Source organism: Microcebus murinus, chromosome 21 (genome assembly GCF_040939455.1).
Source record: "Microcebus murinus isolate Inina chromosome 21, M.murinus_Inina_mat1.0, whole genome shotgun sequence".
NCBI classification, from domain to species: domain Eukaryota; kingdom Metazoa; phylum Chordata; class Mammalia; order Primates; family Cheirogaleidae; genus Microcebus; species Microcebus murinus.
Window position 1 is genome coordinate 38,511,742 of NC_134124.1, and position 17,873 is coordinate 38,529,614.

At 48.3% G+C, this 17,873-nt stretch overlaps 2 protein-coding genes across 4 annotated transcripts in view; one reads left to right on the forward strand and one right to left on the reverse strand.

The window, feature by feature from the left end:
* Positions 1–17,873, reverse strand: part of SYN2 (synapsin II) — a 168,440-nt gene that overhangs the window by 19,308 nt on the left and 131,259 nt on the right. For all 3 annotated transcript variants that reach the window (XM_012785264.3, XM_075996327.1, XM_075996326.1), the window contains exons 6-10: positions 8,237–8,299; positions 7,689–7,831; positions 3,050–3,124; positions 2,490–2,592; positions 1,023–1,172 (exon numbers count right to left, since the gene is read on the reverse strand). In XM_012785264.3, coding sequence (XP_012640718.3) covers positions 1,023–1,172; positions 2,490–2,592; positions 3,050–3,124; positions 7,689–7,831; positions 8,237–8,299 — 534 coding nt within the window. The remainder of the gene's footprint in view (positions 1–1,022; positions 1,173–2,489; positions 2,593–3,049; positions 3,125–7,688; positions 7,832–8,236; positions 8,300–17,873) is intronic.
* Positions 10,508–17,765, forward strand: TIMP4 (TIMP metallopeptidase inhibitor 4). Its single transcript, XM_012785265.2, has 5 exons — positions 10,508–10,742; positions 11,898–11,995; positions 12,428–12,542; positions 14,806–14,930; positions 15,575–17,765. Exons 1-5 carry the CDS (start codon positions 10,604–10,606, stop codon positions 15,770–15,772), a joined length of 675 nt encoding a protein of 224 aa, XP_012640719.1. The 5' UTR covers positions 10,508–10,603; the 3' UTR covers positions 15,773–17,765.

The window sequence follows — 17,873 nt, forward strand, 5'->3', positions numbered from 1 at the left end:
GCTGTTTAGAGAAGAACTAAACCAGGACTCAATTCTTTGATTCATTGTCCCAAGTTCTTGCCAACTCATTATACAGAAGTTCAGTGGAGAGAAGAGTTTGGGGATATCTTTGAAAAACGAGATTCCTCTTTAGTGGGACTAAAGACCCTCAGGCCCAGGGTCCTGCCTGTCCTGGGCTCGTTCTAGAGCCACAGGGCCTCATGTTCCACAGAAATCTCCGTGTGGGTTTCCTGCTAGACCCGCAACTGGGACGCCGCTGGCATGAGCATGCCTGGCGCTGGTTGTGTACCACAGCCACCTGCTAGACCCGCAACTGGGACGCCGCTGGCATGAGCATGCCTGGCGCTGGTTGTGTGCCACAGCCACCTGCTAGACCCGCAACTGGGACGCCGCTGGCATGAGCATGCCTGGCGCTGGTTGTGTACCACAGCCACCTGCTAGACCCGCAACTGGGACGCCGCTGGCATGAGTATGCCTGGCGCTGGTTGTGTGCCACAGCCACTTGAAGAAAGCCGCTCCTCTCTCTTAGGAAGGAAAATCAATTCCTAGTTTGTGTTTGCATTGTCACTCCCTCCCAGAATGAGGGACCTGACTCTCCCCTATTTCCAGCCTGGCATATTTCTCAGAAACACCCTTCTTTCTTTCCAAATGCAGCAGACCCCCTCACAGTGAACAGCTAGTGAGTGATCTGACGCTTCCTCCAAGACGTCCTAGTTAAAAATGGGAGTATCCTGAATCCCAGGGGAAGTTGGCTGTGGCTCCCTGGAGACTTCAGGTTCAGAGGGGAGAGTGCCAGTGGTCCCCCTCTGCACAGCTCTGGCACTGATATCACAGATTGCTGATGAGAAGGCCCCTCTAAGTGGGGGTGGGGGAATCAGGCCTCCAGAGGCGAGGGAGGACTCCTCAGATCCCACGGAGGCCTGTGGGCATCTGACCTCTACTCCATCCTAGAGAAACCAATGTCTAGAGTGGTATGCTGAGGGGTGGTTCTCGGCTCTGCTATGTCTCTTCTCACTGCTTACCTGTGGCTGCTGGGTGGCTAAGGGTCTCTGAGGAGACAGGGCAGGAGTCCTGGACAGCAGCTGGTTCATCTTGGTGATGACTAGTTCGGTGATGAGTTGCCTGTCCTCCACCTGGTGCTCCCCAATCAGCGGCATGCTACAGTCCATGACCTGGTGGAAGATGTGTCCCAGGTGAGGAGAGAGGTCTGGAAACATACAAGGCCTGGTACAGTCTTTCAGAATGGGTAGGATTCAAGCCAGCAGAGATAGGTTAGAGATGAAATAGGCGTTCTTGTTTTCAGCTGGAAGCATGTTCATTTGCAGAAATAGGACCTCTATCCCCCATGCAAACCTCTGCCTTGGGCCCTTCCCCCTAACCTTCACGAAGGCCAGGACTCAGTGGGACTGGAAGACTGCTGGCTGCAGCAATAGTAGGAAGAGGTAGAGAGCAAGGATGGGGTAGAGACCCGGGGCTCAGAAATTTTCATGCAGGGGAGCAGGTAGATGTGAAGGGCATTCCTTTAAGGTTCGGGTTAGTTTTCATCTCTGTGACTTTTCACCCACACAATCCCAGTCTCCAAACATGCTCTGCTCATTAAATGACCAGATTCCTGCCTTTGTTCCTAACCTGGGATCCCATCTCTTTTGGCCAACAATCCTGATTCTTCCTGTATCTCAAGGTTTGAATCAATGTTTTCCTCCTTTAGGAGGTGTCTGTCTTACTAGGCATAGATCACAGACTCTGCAACCCAACTCTCTCATTTGTGGACGAGAAAACTGAGGCCCACCCAGAGAGGGGAGGTCTGGCCACCCAGAGGGTTACATGCCAAGCAGGACAGGGGGTAGATTCTGAAACTGAAGCCCACTTTGGGCTCTTGATACCGACTGCTATGCTAGCAAGGAGCCTTTCCTGCTCCCAGGCAGGTTGGGCAGGAGTGCGTGTGAGGGATTCATACTGTCACTGGCTTTCCTTTTAATACAGGAAAGCAGAGTCAGCCAAGTTGTGTTGGAGGGTCAGGCTGAGCAAAGTGTCTCCAAGGCTCAGCAAGACGCTAAGGAGAATCTCCTGCATGCTGGTGCCAAGGCAGAGACGCAGCTTTACTCTGTGGCCCGGGGCACAGGCTCATGGAGTTAGGCCTCAGTTTTCTCACCTGTAAAATGAGCAGGTTGGACTGAATGACTCCCAAGGGCTGCTTTCTGAGATGGCGAGTGGTAAATCACTGCAGTCTTCCCAGGGGAATGGCACTAGGCTGGGACCCCAGGAACCCAGGTCCAGAGTGGTGTGGGTCAGCCCAGCAGGTTGGAAACACTAATTTTCCACTGATCTTGCCATGTAGATTCACTGATCTGCCATCTGGAATATTCACATGGCACGGAAGACTCCAACATAAAGGCAGTCTGGACTGCCCACATGGTTCTCAAGCCAAGAGCTTGGCCTCCTGCCTTGGGGGTTATCTCTTACTGAGATTCTACTTGGGCCAGACTTACCTCAAAAATGTAGTCTTTCCCATCTTTGCCATGTACAGCTTTGACAGCACAGATGTCCAGGCCACCAAACATCTCAGAGCAGGTGTCCACCCACAGCTTGTACCTGGAGGTGATGGGAAGGTATCCTGAGGCTGGGGCATGCACTGAGGGCAAGCCTGCCTGCAGTCAGGCTCTCCTAGCTCCTCCCTCCTTCCCACCATCCCCCTGCCCCCAGGCCCTCCTATCAAGCACTTATCTACAGTACCCTCCCTCCTCTGCTCTCCAGACCCTACCCATCTTTGCAGCCCAGAGCAGGTCTTACTGCCCCTAGGAGGCCTTCCTGGGCTATTTCAGCCCATGCTAACCACTCCTTTCTTGGAGCTTCCATGGTATGTACAGTTGTTATCTCCATAAAGCACATGACCCAGTCCTGCCTCATCTTGTTACCTGGCTACTTGGGCCTTTGTGTTTTATCTGTCCTGTCTGCTTAGAGGCTCCCTTTAGGCTCCTTACTTACACCTCTTCATCTAAGTTACCTTCCCTCTACCTAGGCTGGGAACTGGACTCCTTCTCTCACTCACCTGTCTGACATGGCGATTTGCTCCAGCATTGCAGAGCCAGTGTTCGTCTTCCAGTTTCCTGAGATCGATGTCCTCCTGCAATGAGGTCCCACCAGGATAGGATATAGGCAGTGAGCCATATCAGCAAGAGGAGGGCATGAAACTTTACAGAATTTTAGCTCACTGTTGCTCTCTGCACCTGCTTCTCCCACAAATAGTCCAGGGGTCTGTCATGCTGAGCCTTGAGCCTGGCTGCCTCTGCCAAATCTGTAATTCTCTTCTCCTCTCTACAAGGGTCCTGCCCAGACAGCTCTGGCTCAAGAAGCCTGCCCTGATCTTTCAATCAGATGAGCTCTTGCTCTCCTTAGAAGCCCTGTGGGAATTTGCTTGTACCTTACTGTCAATCCTACATCTACTTTTTACTTTAGGTTTTGGAGCTAAGTCTTAAGCTAAGATTTGTCCACAAATCTGTAAACCACTGAGGGTATATATTGCTCTGTATTCCCCAAAACCTACCCACTCAGTATCTGCAATGACTTGATACATTCCAAGCTGGAATTTCCATCGATCCTGGGAACTCCTACAGGGTTCTTATGAATATCTTCCAATGTCTTCCTTATTGACTCACTCATTCATTTATTCAACAGTTAATTTCTGAGGGCCACTGCAGTATTAGCCATGTGATTCTGGGCAAGTCAGTTAACCTCTCTGGGCTCAAACTGCCTTATCTGATGGCTTGATGCCATCAGCCTCTTCTTCTCTGCTGTACCCACTGCACCTTCCATCTATGAGCATGTGTTACCAGTCAACCAGTCTTGGACCAAATAGGAGGTGTATGACCTGGTTTCTCATTCTGGATTTGCTCTTGACTGGCTGGGTGACTGGCTGGGCAAATCATCTCTCCGAGCCTGTCACATCTGTAAACACAGGGCTGTGAGGAAGACCAATTGATACAGGCTTAAATGAACTGCAAGACACCCCAAATGTATCTTTTTAATTATTAGTCTTCACCCAGACACAGTCAGGAGGAAGGGGATGGCCGAGGGCACAGAAAAGCCCTGCTCAGACTGTTGACAGAGCTCTGCAAGTGCTGTCCTCATCACTCAGCACTGTTTGGAGGGAGGGTGTGCTAGTTTCCAGGAGGGTTCTCCCCAGAAATCTGATTTCAGGCACAGAGAAACCCAGTTATGTGCTAGTTTTTCAGAGCCACGAGGCAGCCCAGCAAGTCAACTGACAGGGTAATGACATCCTCAACGCGGGGCAGCGCTGACTGCTTTCCAAGGTGCCTTCCTTACCAAACCCTCATTTCAAGGCCCCTGCTGTGAGCAGGCTGGAATCCTCGCTTTACAGGCAAGGAGAGCACTGCTCAGGAAGCTTGGATGACTTGTCCAAGATTGCATGTCTACTCAAAGCAGATGAGATAAAAATCCAAGAATCATTGTTCCCTCGGTGCGAGGTGCTTTCCCCCACACCCCACTACCTAACGCACAAAGAAGCCTGAGTGGCTGGTAAAACCTGAGTAGCAACACAAATACAGAATCATACTAAAAATTACTCTACCTTCTAACAGTGATGGTTTACAAATGTGTCCCCGTGACCAGACTCCTCAAGGAGGGAGAGAGAGTCACTCAATTTCATGTCCCCAGCATAGAGCTATGATGCATAATGGAGTCTCACAAAGTTTGAATGTGTTCACTGATTCTCACTATTTTCAGTTTACATACTCAATTCAACGTGAGGCAAAATCCAGTTTACAATTATATTTGTCAGCACTAACTTTCTTTCCACAACATTTCCTTGATTCGTCGGGAATGCCATGCTGATACTCCTACTACCCTGATGCATATACAATGTGAAAGGCCTTCTTATCTATAGGCTCATTTATTTCATTAACAGCAGTAACATTAATAATTTTCATAATCTGAAAAGCCTTCGCTACAAAACGAGAAGTCTCAGTAGCAGAACTTTCCACTACAAATCTTGAATGACTTCCTGGCTGCCCACCGCCGTATCATACATTAGAAGGCCATGCATAGGTTAAAGCTTAAAATAAGAAGGGAAGGAATCGAATCCCATATAACTGGTTTCAAGCCAGTCCTATGACCACTATGACTTTGTCAACAAGCAAGATATTAGTAAAAACATTGCATAATTTTGTTGAAGTTAGTTTGTAGGCTAAGATCCTTTTTGAGTGAATAATGTTAATGGCCCTTACATTTGCATAGCACTTTAAAGTTGGCAAAGTTCCCTAACACCTCACACCCTTTTTAACAATGGGATGTAGGGACAGATCCATACAGGCTAGGTGACCTGGGGCATGTGGGAGCAGAGGGGACACTGAGAGGCCACTCAATGACAGCATGACTGCCTCTCTGGACTCAGAGGTCATGGACCTCCGCAGAGGGACCACATTATTGCCTCCTGTGATGGAGGCAGGAACAGCACCTTCTTTCTACCAAATATGGCTTTCTCAGGATCTCCAAGGTGATTGCTCAGGGAGACGGGAAAAATCCCAAACCTTATCTTGCTATTGCTAAGTCAGTCTCTTCTACTGAGAGCAGGGACATAGCCACAAGTTTGAGGAAGAGGTGTGGTGGAGAAAAGCTGAGAGGGCTTAAACATTCCTCCAAATAACTAATGATCCCTTGCAAATAAAAAAGTTAGGTAAATGTTATCTAAACCTTCTCTGGTCACCCACCCTTCAGCAATGTTTTGGAATTCTCTTTTCTTATGCTTCATTAAAAATTTTTTTGGAAACCCTAGATCTTGCTTTGTCATCTGAGCTGGAGCGCAATTGCATTGTCACAGCTGACTACAACCTCAAACTCCTGGGCTCAAGCAATCCTCCTGCCTCAACCTCCCAAGTAGCTAGGACTATAGCTGTGCACCCCCACACCCAGCTAATTTTTCTACTTTTTGTAGAGACAGAGTCTTGCTCTTGCTCAGGCTGGTCTCAAACTTCTGGCTCCATGCAATCCTCCCACCTTGACCTTCCAGGGGCTAAGATTACAGGTGTCAGCCACCAATCCTCACCTGGTATCATCTCCTTTTGAAGATCAAGACACTCTTACTCCACTGTTTTATGTTTATTTAAAATTAAAAAACAGGAAATCTGCTTTCTTGGGTGTCTGGAAAAAGTATATGTTTCTGCTTTCTTGTAGTGAGTTTTTATAATGGTTTTAAATTATTCTGTCTTACTTTGTGCATATTTTTAAAGCAATCCTAAATTCTTTTCTGGAAGCAGGAAGACTATAAATATAAAATTATACACTTTTTCAAATTAGGCCCCTTAACATTTTGAAATCAATATTAGGCCCCTCAACATTTTGAAATCAATAAATTTAAAAAATGAAACTGTACTAAAAAGCCTATTTTTTAAAAAAGGTAGGAATCTAGTGAATAAAGATTAAAAAATTCTATGTCCAGTTCTCTACAAAGGTTCTTCCCTGAATACTTACTGGGCACCTACTATGTGCCTGCTGCTATACAAGGTAGTGAAGCTGCAGGGACGAGTCCTCAGTTCTCACCCACAAGGATTTAGAGTCTGGAGGACGAGGGCAACACAAAACACACAGGCAGAAAGGCCTGGACTAGAGGTGTGTGCGGGCTGGTGTGGGAAAGGAACGCAGAGAGGGGGAGCCTACATAACTCCAGAGGTGCAGAGCATAGGTCCAGAAAAGAGAGATGAGGGAAGAAAAACAGAAACGGATGAGTAAGAAGGAAGGCTGCTCAACCTTGAAGGCTGCTAAAGTCTTGAGTGGCAAAGGTTAAATTCATATATTAATGTTCTCTCTTTGTAAAGAAAATACTACTTTTAAAAAAAATGTTGGGTATTAATATATCCAAAATTGGAATTGTAAACCATTTGCATTCTTATATATATAATGGAAGGTCAAGTAGTCTTGAAACTGTTTCTTTTACTACATTCTAGTGGAGGAAACCTTCAACTTCCCATTCGGGCAAACAGGCACAGTTACATGGAGAAGTCATCTACTTTCATAACCACTAGGCTTTTAATGCTCTGTAGCATTGTGAGGGCCAGACATTTACAGCAGGAGTTTCTCAACTTTTTCTGTGCTTTGGAAATCTGGTGAAGCCTATGGACTCCTTCCGTTGTATACAGCATGTAAGATGTGTAACTGTATAAAATAAAAGCACATAGCATCACAGAGGTGCTCAATTAGAGCCGTCAAACATATTAAATCTGTGATTAGTAAAATATGTATTTCTTTCTAAATAATAGTAGTGGCAGGTCTAATAACTACCATGATCTTTAAGTAGTGAGGAGACTAACTGGTATGTAGAGATAATTGTAGTGGGACACAAGAGTATCTGTGATTACCTTTATGACAAGTCCTATGTGCTGCTGCTGCAACTACTGTAGTCTGTTGTCTCTGTTCATAACTGAAGAGAAGGCTAAATTACTTAGGGAGTAGTGAAAATGAATATTGACATTATTTCTTATCTTAGTTTGTAGACCCCTTCCTCCAACTTAACCTGTGTTAAGAATTCCTGACTGAAGTGGGACCCTCTCTCTGACATCTGCCTCACGGGCCAGACAAGGTTAAACTGAGAACTGCCTGCTACCTGGAGGCTCAGCTTCCCCACTGTGGCTGAGGAGGAAGTGGAAGTATCTGCTGGGACCCCACCCCCTACTCACATGTAAGCCTTGTAGTTGTTGCCAATCTTCTGGACCCGGATGTCATACTTGGCGTCAACGAAAGGCTCTGCCGTGGCATAAGTCTGGGTGAGGGCCACTACGCTAGCAATGTCCTGGAAGTCGTAGTGGTTTTCCACTTTGACCTAATGTTAGAGCAAGGGAGAGAAGGAGAAAGGGAGAAGTACACATACACACACTGAGAAGTCACAAAGGCCCTGAGCCTGCAAATCCATCGAGATGTTTCCAATCCAGATGCAAACCTGGGTGCCACATCTCCCCAGGAGGACTCATCTCCCTAGTTTCCCTTCCCAGGGCTCAGGGCCCACTTGCTGCAAAGGACCCAAAGGCCCATGCAGGTGGCCTGCCTCTGCTCGTTGAAAGAGATCTGGTTGGTACTAATCATGGCTTCAGAGGGGCCAAATCATCTTCTTCTTGGAAAGAATTTATCAGTAACAGTGGTGGAAGAAGAGTCCACAAATGGGCTCTCTCTGAAATATGTCCTTCTTGGTTCAACCCCAAAGCACAGCAGGCTCCTCTCTCTGCCTTACCTTGCCCATGCCAGAGTGAGCATGGCCAATCTTCACCACCACAGGGAACGTGGGCAGTGTCAGCTGAAAGCAGAGGAGAAAGGAATTGGTCAGTATGTGTCTGTCTCTCTATGGAATCCTACAAATATGTATCTTGGAACGCCCTTGGGAAAGTCTTTTAAAGAACTAGGACAATCTACTTGCTTTACAGATTAAAAAAAACTGAGGCCCCTAGAATGACAGTGACTTTCCCAAGGTCACACAGGATAGGAGTAGCAGAGCTACAAGAACCCTGTTCTCCTATTAGGTACCCTCAGATCTTTAAACTTCACTGTTTCAACCTTCTCTATATTAGACAAACCCTGGGCATGACTGGTCCTCAGCCAAAGAGAATTAAAAAAAAAATGTATCTCTGGAAGGATGAATTTTACTGTATGTAAATTGTATCTTAATAAATCCAAATTTTTTCACATGCATCTTTGGAATCTTTATGTCCCTTTTGTCATGTACCTCTTAGTACTCACCCTCTTCAAAGCTCCAGCTTTCCTATAATGATTCTTCCCTGTTTACTCAACACCCCAAACTCACCACCAAGCGGCTTTGTATGCTAAGGCCTATTTCTGCCCCATTCTTGTATCTGAGCTGTTACAAGAATTCAATATGTTTATCATTGGAAAGAGATCCTTTAAGAGAGGTACCTTGAGGCAGCCATATTTTAACAGAGGAACAATAAAAACTTAAAAGAAGAATTATCCTCCAAGGGCAGGATTTCAAGCTGTTACAAAATGGTGACGGAAGAAGTAATACTGTGGAGTGAAGTAGAAGGAGAACCAGACTGGACAGCAGGGAACTCGTATTCTATTTTCTCTGCCACTAACTTTCTGCAAGTCACTCTACCTCGCTGAGGCTGGGCCTTCACATCTGTCGGAGGAAGAGATCGAACTGGATGCTTTTCAAGATCTCTTCAAATAACACATCAGACTCTATCTTGGTCTGGACATTATATGAAAAACCAGCCGGGCCACCAGCCTGGATGTTTCACCTTTCTTAGTCAGACTCAGCTCTCTTTCAATTTCCTTCTTTCAAACATCACTACCACCACCAAAATGAAAGGTGTCCTTTGAAGGAAATAATGTTGACCCTGATGAAAAGTCAGACTCCCTTGGGAGTCTTGGTATGACCAGATACTGGGAGTGTCTGGCTGAGGATTTCAGCATTTTTGGCTTAGGCCAGTCAAGGCTAGGGGGAAGAGCTTCAAAGGGCTTTAGAAGTCATGCAGTTCAACCCCATTTTATGAAGAAGAAACTGAGGCCCTGAGAGGCAAAGGTCACGAAGCTACCTACTGACAGTCAGAACCAGAACACAGTGTCCTGCTTTTCAGTTCAGCATGGGGTGGAAACATCCCACAGCAATAATCCCAAGGAGATTTGGGATCTGGATACCATGCTCTGTCAAACAGTAGACAAAGCTATGGTCGCCGTGCAGTGACCTCACATGCCTCGCTTCTTTGTTTTCTAAGGTACCCCACCTTCTATAACATGGCATAGTCTAGTAAGCAGAGGCACGGATTAAGAATCAGTGTAGCCTAGAGCCTGGAGAAGGCTTTGAGGTCCAAGGTTTGCCTTAAGGGATGGGACACCCTGTGTTTGGAGTCCCCACCAAGAGCACTGCCCCCAGCTATCTGCAGAGTCCAGCTGGGTGTGGGAAAGGGTTTCTAAAGCACTGGCTGCTTCTCTGACATCTCTCCCCACCCCCCAGCGACAGAGCAGAGCCAAGACCCCCCCCCCCAACTTTCTCTGTCCTATTCCATTACTGTTTGCTGTTGCTTTGGAGCCTCATAAATAGGGCATTGAAAACACTTCCTGCAGCTGAAAGAAGCTCTGAGTAGCTTGTCTCATTCCTAGTGTGCTGCTCGGCAAGGGGTCCGTCCTTCTCTGTCACTGTCTCTCTTGCCTGTTGTAATTCTGTCTGCCTCTCTCCACTCTGCCTCTCACTCTTTCTGTGTCTGCCTCTCCTTGCTCCTGTTGCTTCTGCCTAAATCGCAGTCCCTGGCGCGCTCGTCTCTGCCGCTCTGTCTTTCTCCCCTGACACCATCCCGCTCCCAGCGCCATCCCTCCACTTCCAGACCGCTTAATTTTCTGGGCAGGGCTTAGAGGCCCCGGGACTCAGTCCTGGCTTCCCACTTCCTCTCGCTGAGTCTTGCGGTCTGGAGGGTCGGTCCTGCAGCCGGGTGGCCTCCCGCCAGGAGAGGGCGGAGCCCATGGGGCGGGATTGGCCCCAGGGCCACCTCATAAAGCCTGGGGCGAGGGGCGCACTCGCTCTGAAGGAATCCTGGAGGGGCTGTTTGGTCGCCAGACCCCACAGGCTCGGCCGGGGCTCTGCAGTGTCATGCCCGGGAGCCCCCGGACCGCGCCGAGCTGGGCGCTGTTGCTGCGGCTGCTGGCGCTGCTGCGGCCCCCGGGGCCAGGGGAGGCGTGCAGCTGCGCCCCCGCGCACCCCCAGCAGCACGTCTGCCGCTCGGCGCTTGGTGAGTCCGAGGTCCACCGCAGGGGGTGGTGGTGGGGGGCTGGCATCTGGCCAGCTGCAGAACAGGAGTCCTGAGGGAAAGGAAGGAGCTCAAATCCTGCTAGGGCTGATGGAGGGGCGGCGCCATAGCAACCTTGCAAGCGCAGAAAGTGACTGCTTTGTAAGGAAATAAAGATTGTATCTGGGAACTCCACAGCGAGTCCTCGCCTGCCATACCGCAACTACGGAGTGTCATTGAACAAGGTGTCATCTGAGCGATCTGGTGGTTATTCTGAGCTCCTGGATTGGGGGTGGGGGAGGGGCGGGGAGCGGGTTTGCATCATAACCACCCTGTCCGTCCAGGCCTGTAACTGATGTTGCCACCATCCCCTGACCCCAACACATACCTTTTACCATTTCTTTTCCCTCTGCCTGAAATGGCCTTACCCCATACCCTTAAATTCCTCGCAAACTCCCATTCGTCCTTCAAGGTCTAACACACCCTCTTCTCTGTAGGCTTCCTGACTCCTGGGTGCTAGCACAGCGTCTCTCCGTTTCTGCGCTCCTGGTGGGTTGTGCTGTTGCTCTTCATAAGTGTGCCTTGCACTAGACCAAGAGTTCTGTGGGATGGGATCATGTCTTAATCACATCCATGGGCCTAGGGCTAGTGCAAGGCCAGCCACAGAGGAAGAACTTCATACACAGTGTTTGATTAATGCCCAAATGACAAGAGATGGACTACCTGAGTGCAGGGTCAGAACATTTAAGAATTCAATACACATTTACTAATATGCACTCTGGCAGAGCGCTAAGGCCTTGAGCTCCAACATCAGCTGCCCTCAAGGGGCTCCTCCTCCCTCCTCTACCCTGACTCCCACCCTTGCCCCACTGCACCCAGGGCTGTGGAGAACCAGGGCTCTCCAAACTAAAGGTTCAAAGAGCAGAAACAGCATAGAGGTTGTAGGACCTAGCAGGCCAGAGGGGCTTGGAACTTGCAGCCACTGCGCAGGAGGAGTTTCCAGGTCTCCATTCTCACACACATTGCACTGCTCACACCTCAACCAAGAGTTCCCCTACAGAATTCTCCAGGGGCCCCAGATCATCCAGATCTCAGATGCATTGGTCGTCCCCCCCCCCCCAGTCTGCTGCAGTTTCCTTCTTTTCTCTTCCTATGTAGTGATTCGGGCCAAAATCTCCAGTGAGAAGGTAGTTCCTGCCAGTGCAGATCCTGCTGACACTCAAAAAATGCTCCAGTATGGAGTCAAACAGATTAAGGTACATGGGAACAGGAGAGTGTGTTTACCCCCTTGGGCTGGTGGAGGGAATGGGGTCTGTGTCTGGGAGGGGTGGGGCTGGCAGATTTCAGGGGACCTGGCTGGGTGATCCTTGGGTCTGGATGCTAAAGTGGACCTGGATGGGGTCAAGGCCCACAGAATCCAAGGGACAGGGTAGGGCCTCACCATCCATCCAGTCCTATAGCTGCCTATGCATGGGGGCCACTGGAGGTAATCCCCCTCTCACTGGAATAAACCAAGGTTTAGACTTTGGTTTTTTAAAGATAGAAATAACCCAGTGGGGCCATCTGTGTGCACCAAATCCTGAACTAGACTTTTGCTTAAATTTTTAGGCTGAGAAATGAGAAGTTTTTGCTTACTATACAAAGTACACTCACTGACCCAATATTGCTTTTTTGTAATTGCCTTTCAGATGTTCAAAGGGTTTGAGAAAGTCAAGGATGTTCAGTATATCTATACACCTTTTGACTCTTCCCTCTGTGGTGTGAAACTAGAAGCCAACAGCCAGAAACAGTATCTCTTGACTGGTAAGTTAAAGACCAGTAACTGGCCTTAATAGAGTCTATCTTCAGGAAGGTAGTGAGAAAGGACCAGGGCCTTCCTTGGGCACCAGGCTGAGCCAGGTGGCACGTGCTTAGGCAGAAAACAGAGCTGTGTGAGTGAGACAGCCTCTGAGTTAGCAGGAGCCTTGGTAACCTCCCTTTCAATGTAGAAGTCCTCATTACGGTGATGTTGGCCACTGTTTCACTATTTTAAGAAGAGGTTGCTCTCTCAGTCTAGGGCAGCTGGTTCCATTTTCAAACAGCTTAGACTGGTCTTAGATCTTTGGCATCTTGAGCCAAAATTTGCCCCTCTAAAACTGCTGCCTATGAGTTCAGCTCTGCCCTTTTCCACAGGAGCCTTGAGTCTGACACGGCTCTGTCACTGTGCTCTTGGGCCCAGGCAGGTCTCCTTCATACTGAATTGGTTGGGATAGAACAGTTAAAGAACTACATAAAAATATGACTCCATAAACGAATACAACACTAAATTATTTTGGAGTTCAGGGAAAGGAGGTATTCGGTGGTTGTAAAACAATCAGGGAAGCTTCATTGCATAAGTGGGCTCTACACTGGCCCTAACAGATGAAAAATATTTAGAAAGAAAGCAAGGAAAATAAAAAAGCCCAGCAGGTGGGGAGAACAGGTGAAGTAATTCCACTCTCTGTCCATCCATTCAGCAATGAATGTCCACCTACTCACTGCCAAGCTTGGGGCAAGAGACCGGAGATTCTGTAACAAGCGACAGTCCTCAAAGAGTTCACAGTCCAGACATGGCTCTTGATAAGGCTCAGGCACTGGAGGCCACAATGATGGGCTTCCCAGCTCCAAGGAGATGGAATCGCGCTGAGCTGGGGAGCTCCTGGCTGGGAGAGGCAGAGGCAGGGCATGCCACTGAGCCTTCCCATTCCCAGGACTGGCAGACCAGGCCTTGTCAAGCTCTTTTATCCTGTTATCCCACCTCCTTCCTAAGCACCTGCTCTCTGTGCACCTGGCCCTCTGCTGGGCACTGCCGTGGTGCATCAGGGGAAGGACGAGATGTACTCTCTGCCCTCAGGGAGGTCAAGTCTAGTCGAGGGTGGGGATAAATGACAAAACCCAAGTCTACTGAAAAATCATCTGTGGTGCCCGGGCCCTTTAGGGGAAGGCATAAGCTCTTCTGCCTGCTGTTGAAAGCCCTTTGTAACCAGAACACTGCTGCCCTCTCTAGCTTTGTCTTCTGCCATTTGTCAGTGACAGTTCCCAGCCTCTCACTCCCCCCGGAGCTAAACTAAACTACTTGCAGTGGCAGAAGGTATGCTGCTGGGCTGTGTCCCTGCCCTCCCCCCAGCTTGCTTGGCAAGTGAACCTCCACCTATCCAGTCAAGGCCCAGTGCAAGCACCTTTCCTCTGAGACACCTTCCTTGCCCCACATCCCCTCCATAGAAAGAGATAATTTGCTTTCCTTTGTTCTCATATTGCATTTTGTGTATAATCACACAGTAGTGTAATTTTTGCCTACTTCTGTCCACTCCGCTCATTTTTAAGCTCTTTAGGGGCAGAGATCCTGTCTTATGTATTTCTGCATTCCTGGAATTAAATCATAATAGTTACTCAGTGAGTAAATGATTGAGTGACCAAGATTCTAAACGAGGTGTAGGCTAGTGTGTTCAGGGATGGCTTTGAGGATGAGGTGGTACTAGAAAGGTCTTTGAAGGGTGAAAGGAGTTTCATAAGTGAGGAAGGGCCACTTTGCTATGGGGAAAGGAAAAGCCTCGCCAGATAAGTATCCACAGGGCTGGAGACTGGCCTTTGTACATACTGGGAAGGGTTGGGAAGGGGAAGGGTCCTATTATTTACAGAACATCTTCTGTGGGCCCACAATTGTGCTGGGAACTTTACAGATATTTTCTCATTTAATCCTGGCAACAACCTTATTATTCTGGTCTTCCAACTGAGAGGTTATGTGACCTTCCTAAGATCATATGTCAAGTAAGTGACGGAAAGGAAGGGGGCCCACCCAGAGTCTGACTCTGAAGCCCATGTTCTTCTCCCTGCACTGTGCTAAAGGAAACAACCTGCACCGGATCCCACAACTCTGCCTTGCACAAACACCATCTGTTAATCTCTTTGCTATAAAGATTACAGGGGTTTTTCTGGTCTCTTTGTTGAGCCCCGTGTCGCCATTAGAGAGGCTCAATTCTGGACCTGGGCCCCTGGAGCTCCAGAAGCAGACTCTTAGTGCTAGACTCTCCTCTCGCTCTCCTTGAAGGTCAGGTCCTCAGCGATGGAAAAGTCTTCATCCATCTGTGCAACTACATCGAGCCCTGGGAGGATCTGTCCTTGTTGCAGAGGGAAAGTCTGAATCATCACTACCATCTGAACTGTGGCTGCCAAGTAAGGGAATGCCCACTTCCCAGGTCTGGGGGGGATGGGGGAAGGGTCATGAGCCTTTGACCTCATGCTTTATGTCCTCCTTCATTCATGCTTGCATTATTCATTTACTATATGATAATCTGCCGTGGGTCAGACACTGCATAAAGCTAGGGATGGGAAAGGAACTCAGTCCACAGGCCCTGATCTCAAAGTACTGACATTTTGGCTGAGAATGTGGCCATCATATAAGGCCAACTGAGATGACAGTATTACAGCCACCATTTAAGGAGAATCTATACTTTGCAAGACCCTGTAATAGTCAATTTATTTTGAATATTTAATTTAGTCTCCATAACAAATTCATGAATAATTGAGGCTTCCATTGTAAGGTGAAGAAATGAAAGCTCTAGGAAGTGAAGTGACTTGCCCAAGGTCAGTAGTAGAGTAAGGACCCTCAGAGCTGTCTGACTCCAGAGATGCCGTTAGAGAGGCAGTACTGCACGTGAGGGCACGGGGGAGGGGAATTCAGGGGAGAGGCTGGGGGCTAGGAAAGGTTTCATAAGACGGGGGCATGAGATGGGCTGTAAGAATATGTAGGACTCTGAACGGCAGCAATGGAAAAAGGACACCCTACTCATTTTGATGTTGTGTGGCCATGACTGTAGATCACCACCTGCTATGCTGTGCCCTGTACCATCTCGGCCCCCAACGAGTGCCTCTGGACAGACTGGCTGTTGGAACAAAAGCTCTATGGGTACCAGGCCCAGCATTATGTCTGCATGAAGCATGTTGATGGCACCTGCAGCTGGTACCGCGGGCACCGGCCCCTGAGGAAGGAGTTTGTTGACATCATCCAACCCTAGTAAGGACCAGTGACCACCACATCCCTTCAAGAGTCCTGGAGGTCAAGCCAGTTCTCCTTCCCTGCAGAGCTCTGGCCATCACCACCTGCCCCACTGCTGCCAGCCAATGTGAAGTGCTGAGTGCACAGTCTGGCCAGGGGCAGGCAGGGCTGGGTACATTACAGCTTATGTCCAAGACCCCAGCCCACAATCTGTCAAGGGCTAGGGAAGGCAACATGAATTTTCTATCTTTCTATCTATTTTCTATCTTTTCCTTCAACCCATCTCCTCTGCTTCCCAAACCCCATTAGTGTAGCCTTGTACATGTTACTGAAAGTGTTTATTCTGGCTTAGTTTGTTTTCCAAAGCCAGGACTATTCACTTTTATCCCCAGGAAAATATGTTTTTCTTTTGCCTTAACTGATCTGATAGGGGCGAAATGGTGAATGTTATGTATATGAGATGGTATATCCTTGAGATGTATAATACCAGAAGATGGGTTGACAGTGTCACAAACAGGCTGATTGGCAGGAATGAAAAGACAACATACTATGGCTCGACTCCCCCTCCTGTCTCAACTCATTCTAATCCTCTGGCACACTTTCCTCCATTTGGGGGAGTGTCCTGGGGGACTGGGATGTTCAGTGTGAGAGCTAGAATGGTCTAACCTCCCTCCCCATGCTGTAATCCCTCTACCATGGCTGGTAGAGGGGCCTGCCCAGTTAGCACACCTCTTGGGACGAGAATACACTACTGTCTAAGAATAGGTACTGTCTCTCCAGGTTAACTATCCCTAATGCCCTCAACTGATACCCATTAGGCTTCTCTTCTGCCTCTTTTAGATTCTAATGTAATCTAAAATTAATTCCTACTGTAGAACTTATTTTTTAAGCCAAAAAAAGCCTTTCTCTTGTAGAGCTGAAGTCCCCCTTCATCAGCTTTTGACACCTCAGAGCAGCAGTCCTCTCTTAAGGGCAAATTTCAGGATAAAGAACAGAAGAGAAATAACACAAGGACCCCTGGGGTAGAAGGATGGTAGATGGGGAATGTACTTTGCAATTATTGCAATTTTTTCAGTGGTCAGCCCTACTAGACGTTACAGCAGGAAACAGCCCCTGCACCCTTCAGCTCAGTCCCCTCACCGTGTCTTGGGCTCCCTGAGATCTCCAACAGGAGCTCTAGACTTCCCCAGCCTCTGCCAGGCTTCCTGGCTTGTCATGAAAGGGCAGGTCCTGATATTGGCCTCTAGGATGATTAGGGACAAGGGTTTAAAATTAGAGCCTCTCCCCAGGGCAGCTCTGGCCAAGATGACAGAGAAAGTTCTTTTCAAGGCCCACAGCTGTTCTTCTGCATGTGGTCTGCTGGTAAGCAGGGCCATACACCACGTGTAAGAAGAAGCCTCTTGATTCTGAGAAATGGTGCAAATAGAGATCCCTTTTAGCAAACGGAGTGGGTAAGGGCACAAATATCATCTCTGTTCCAGGTCGCATTGAGTCTGCATAGGTGAGTTAAGCAGGATCACCCACTGATAACACCAGCCTGGGGCAGAGGGTGTAGGGACAGGGAGGAAGAAGGCAACTTGAGCTCTAGGTTGTCAAGGAGGAAAAACATTAGGAACAGCCTCCTTAACAACCAACCATCTCATCTCTCTGCTCCTTTTGACATCCTACGATGGTTCAGAGAAGGCATAGTATTAACTCAGTCTCATCATGATCTTCAGGAAGCCAAGGGAGCAGCATCTTACATCTGAGGAATGCGTCACTTCACACCGTCCCAGAAGTGTATTACTTAGTCTCACTTAAACGTTGTACATACCATATTAGATATCCTGATCGGGGATAATTATGCCCACTTGATTGTCCTATTGGAACTGCACACAGTAACGAAATGTAGCTTGTCCAATGACACATGGCAGAGCTAGGGCTGGAACCCAAAGCAGTGGGATCTTCTTGTTGGTTTGTTTGGGAGGTCTGTTACTCTCCCAGCTTGATTAAACTCCCCAAGCTTGATGAAACTTCCCTTGTTTCTGCTCTTCCCTATTCTGTCTCCAGAATTTGACAAGATGCCGTCAGCTAAAATCCAGCCATTCCAACTCCACAAAGCAGCTCTGCAGTCCCACCCC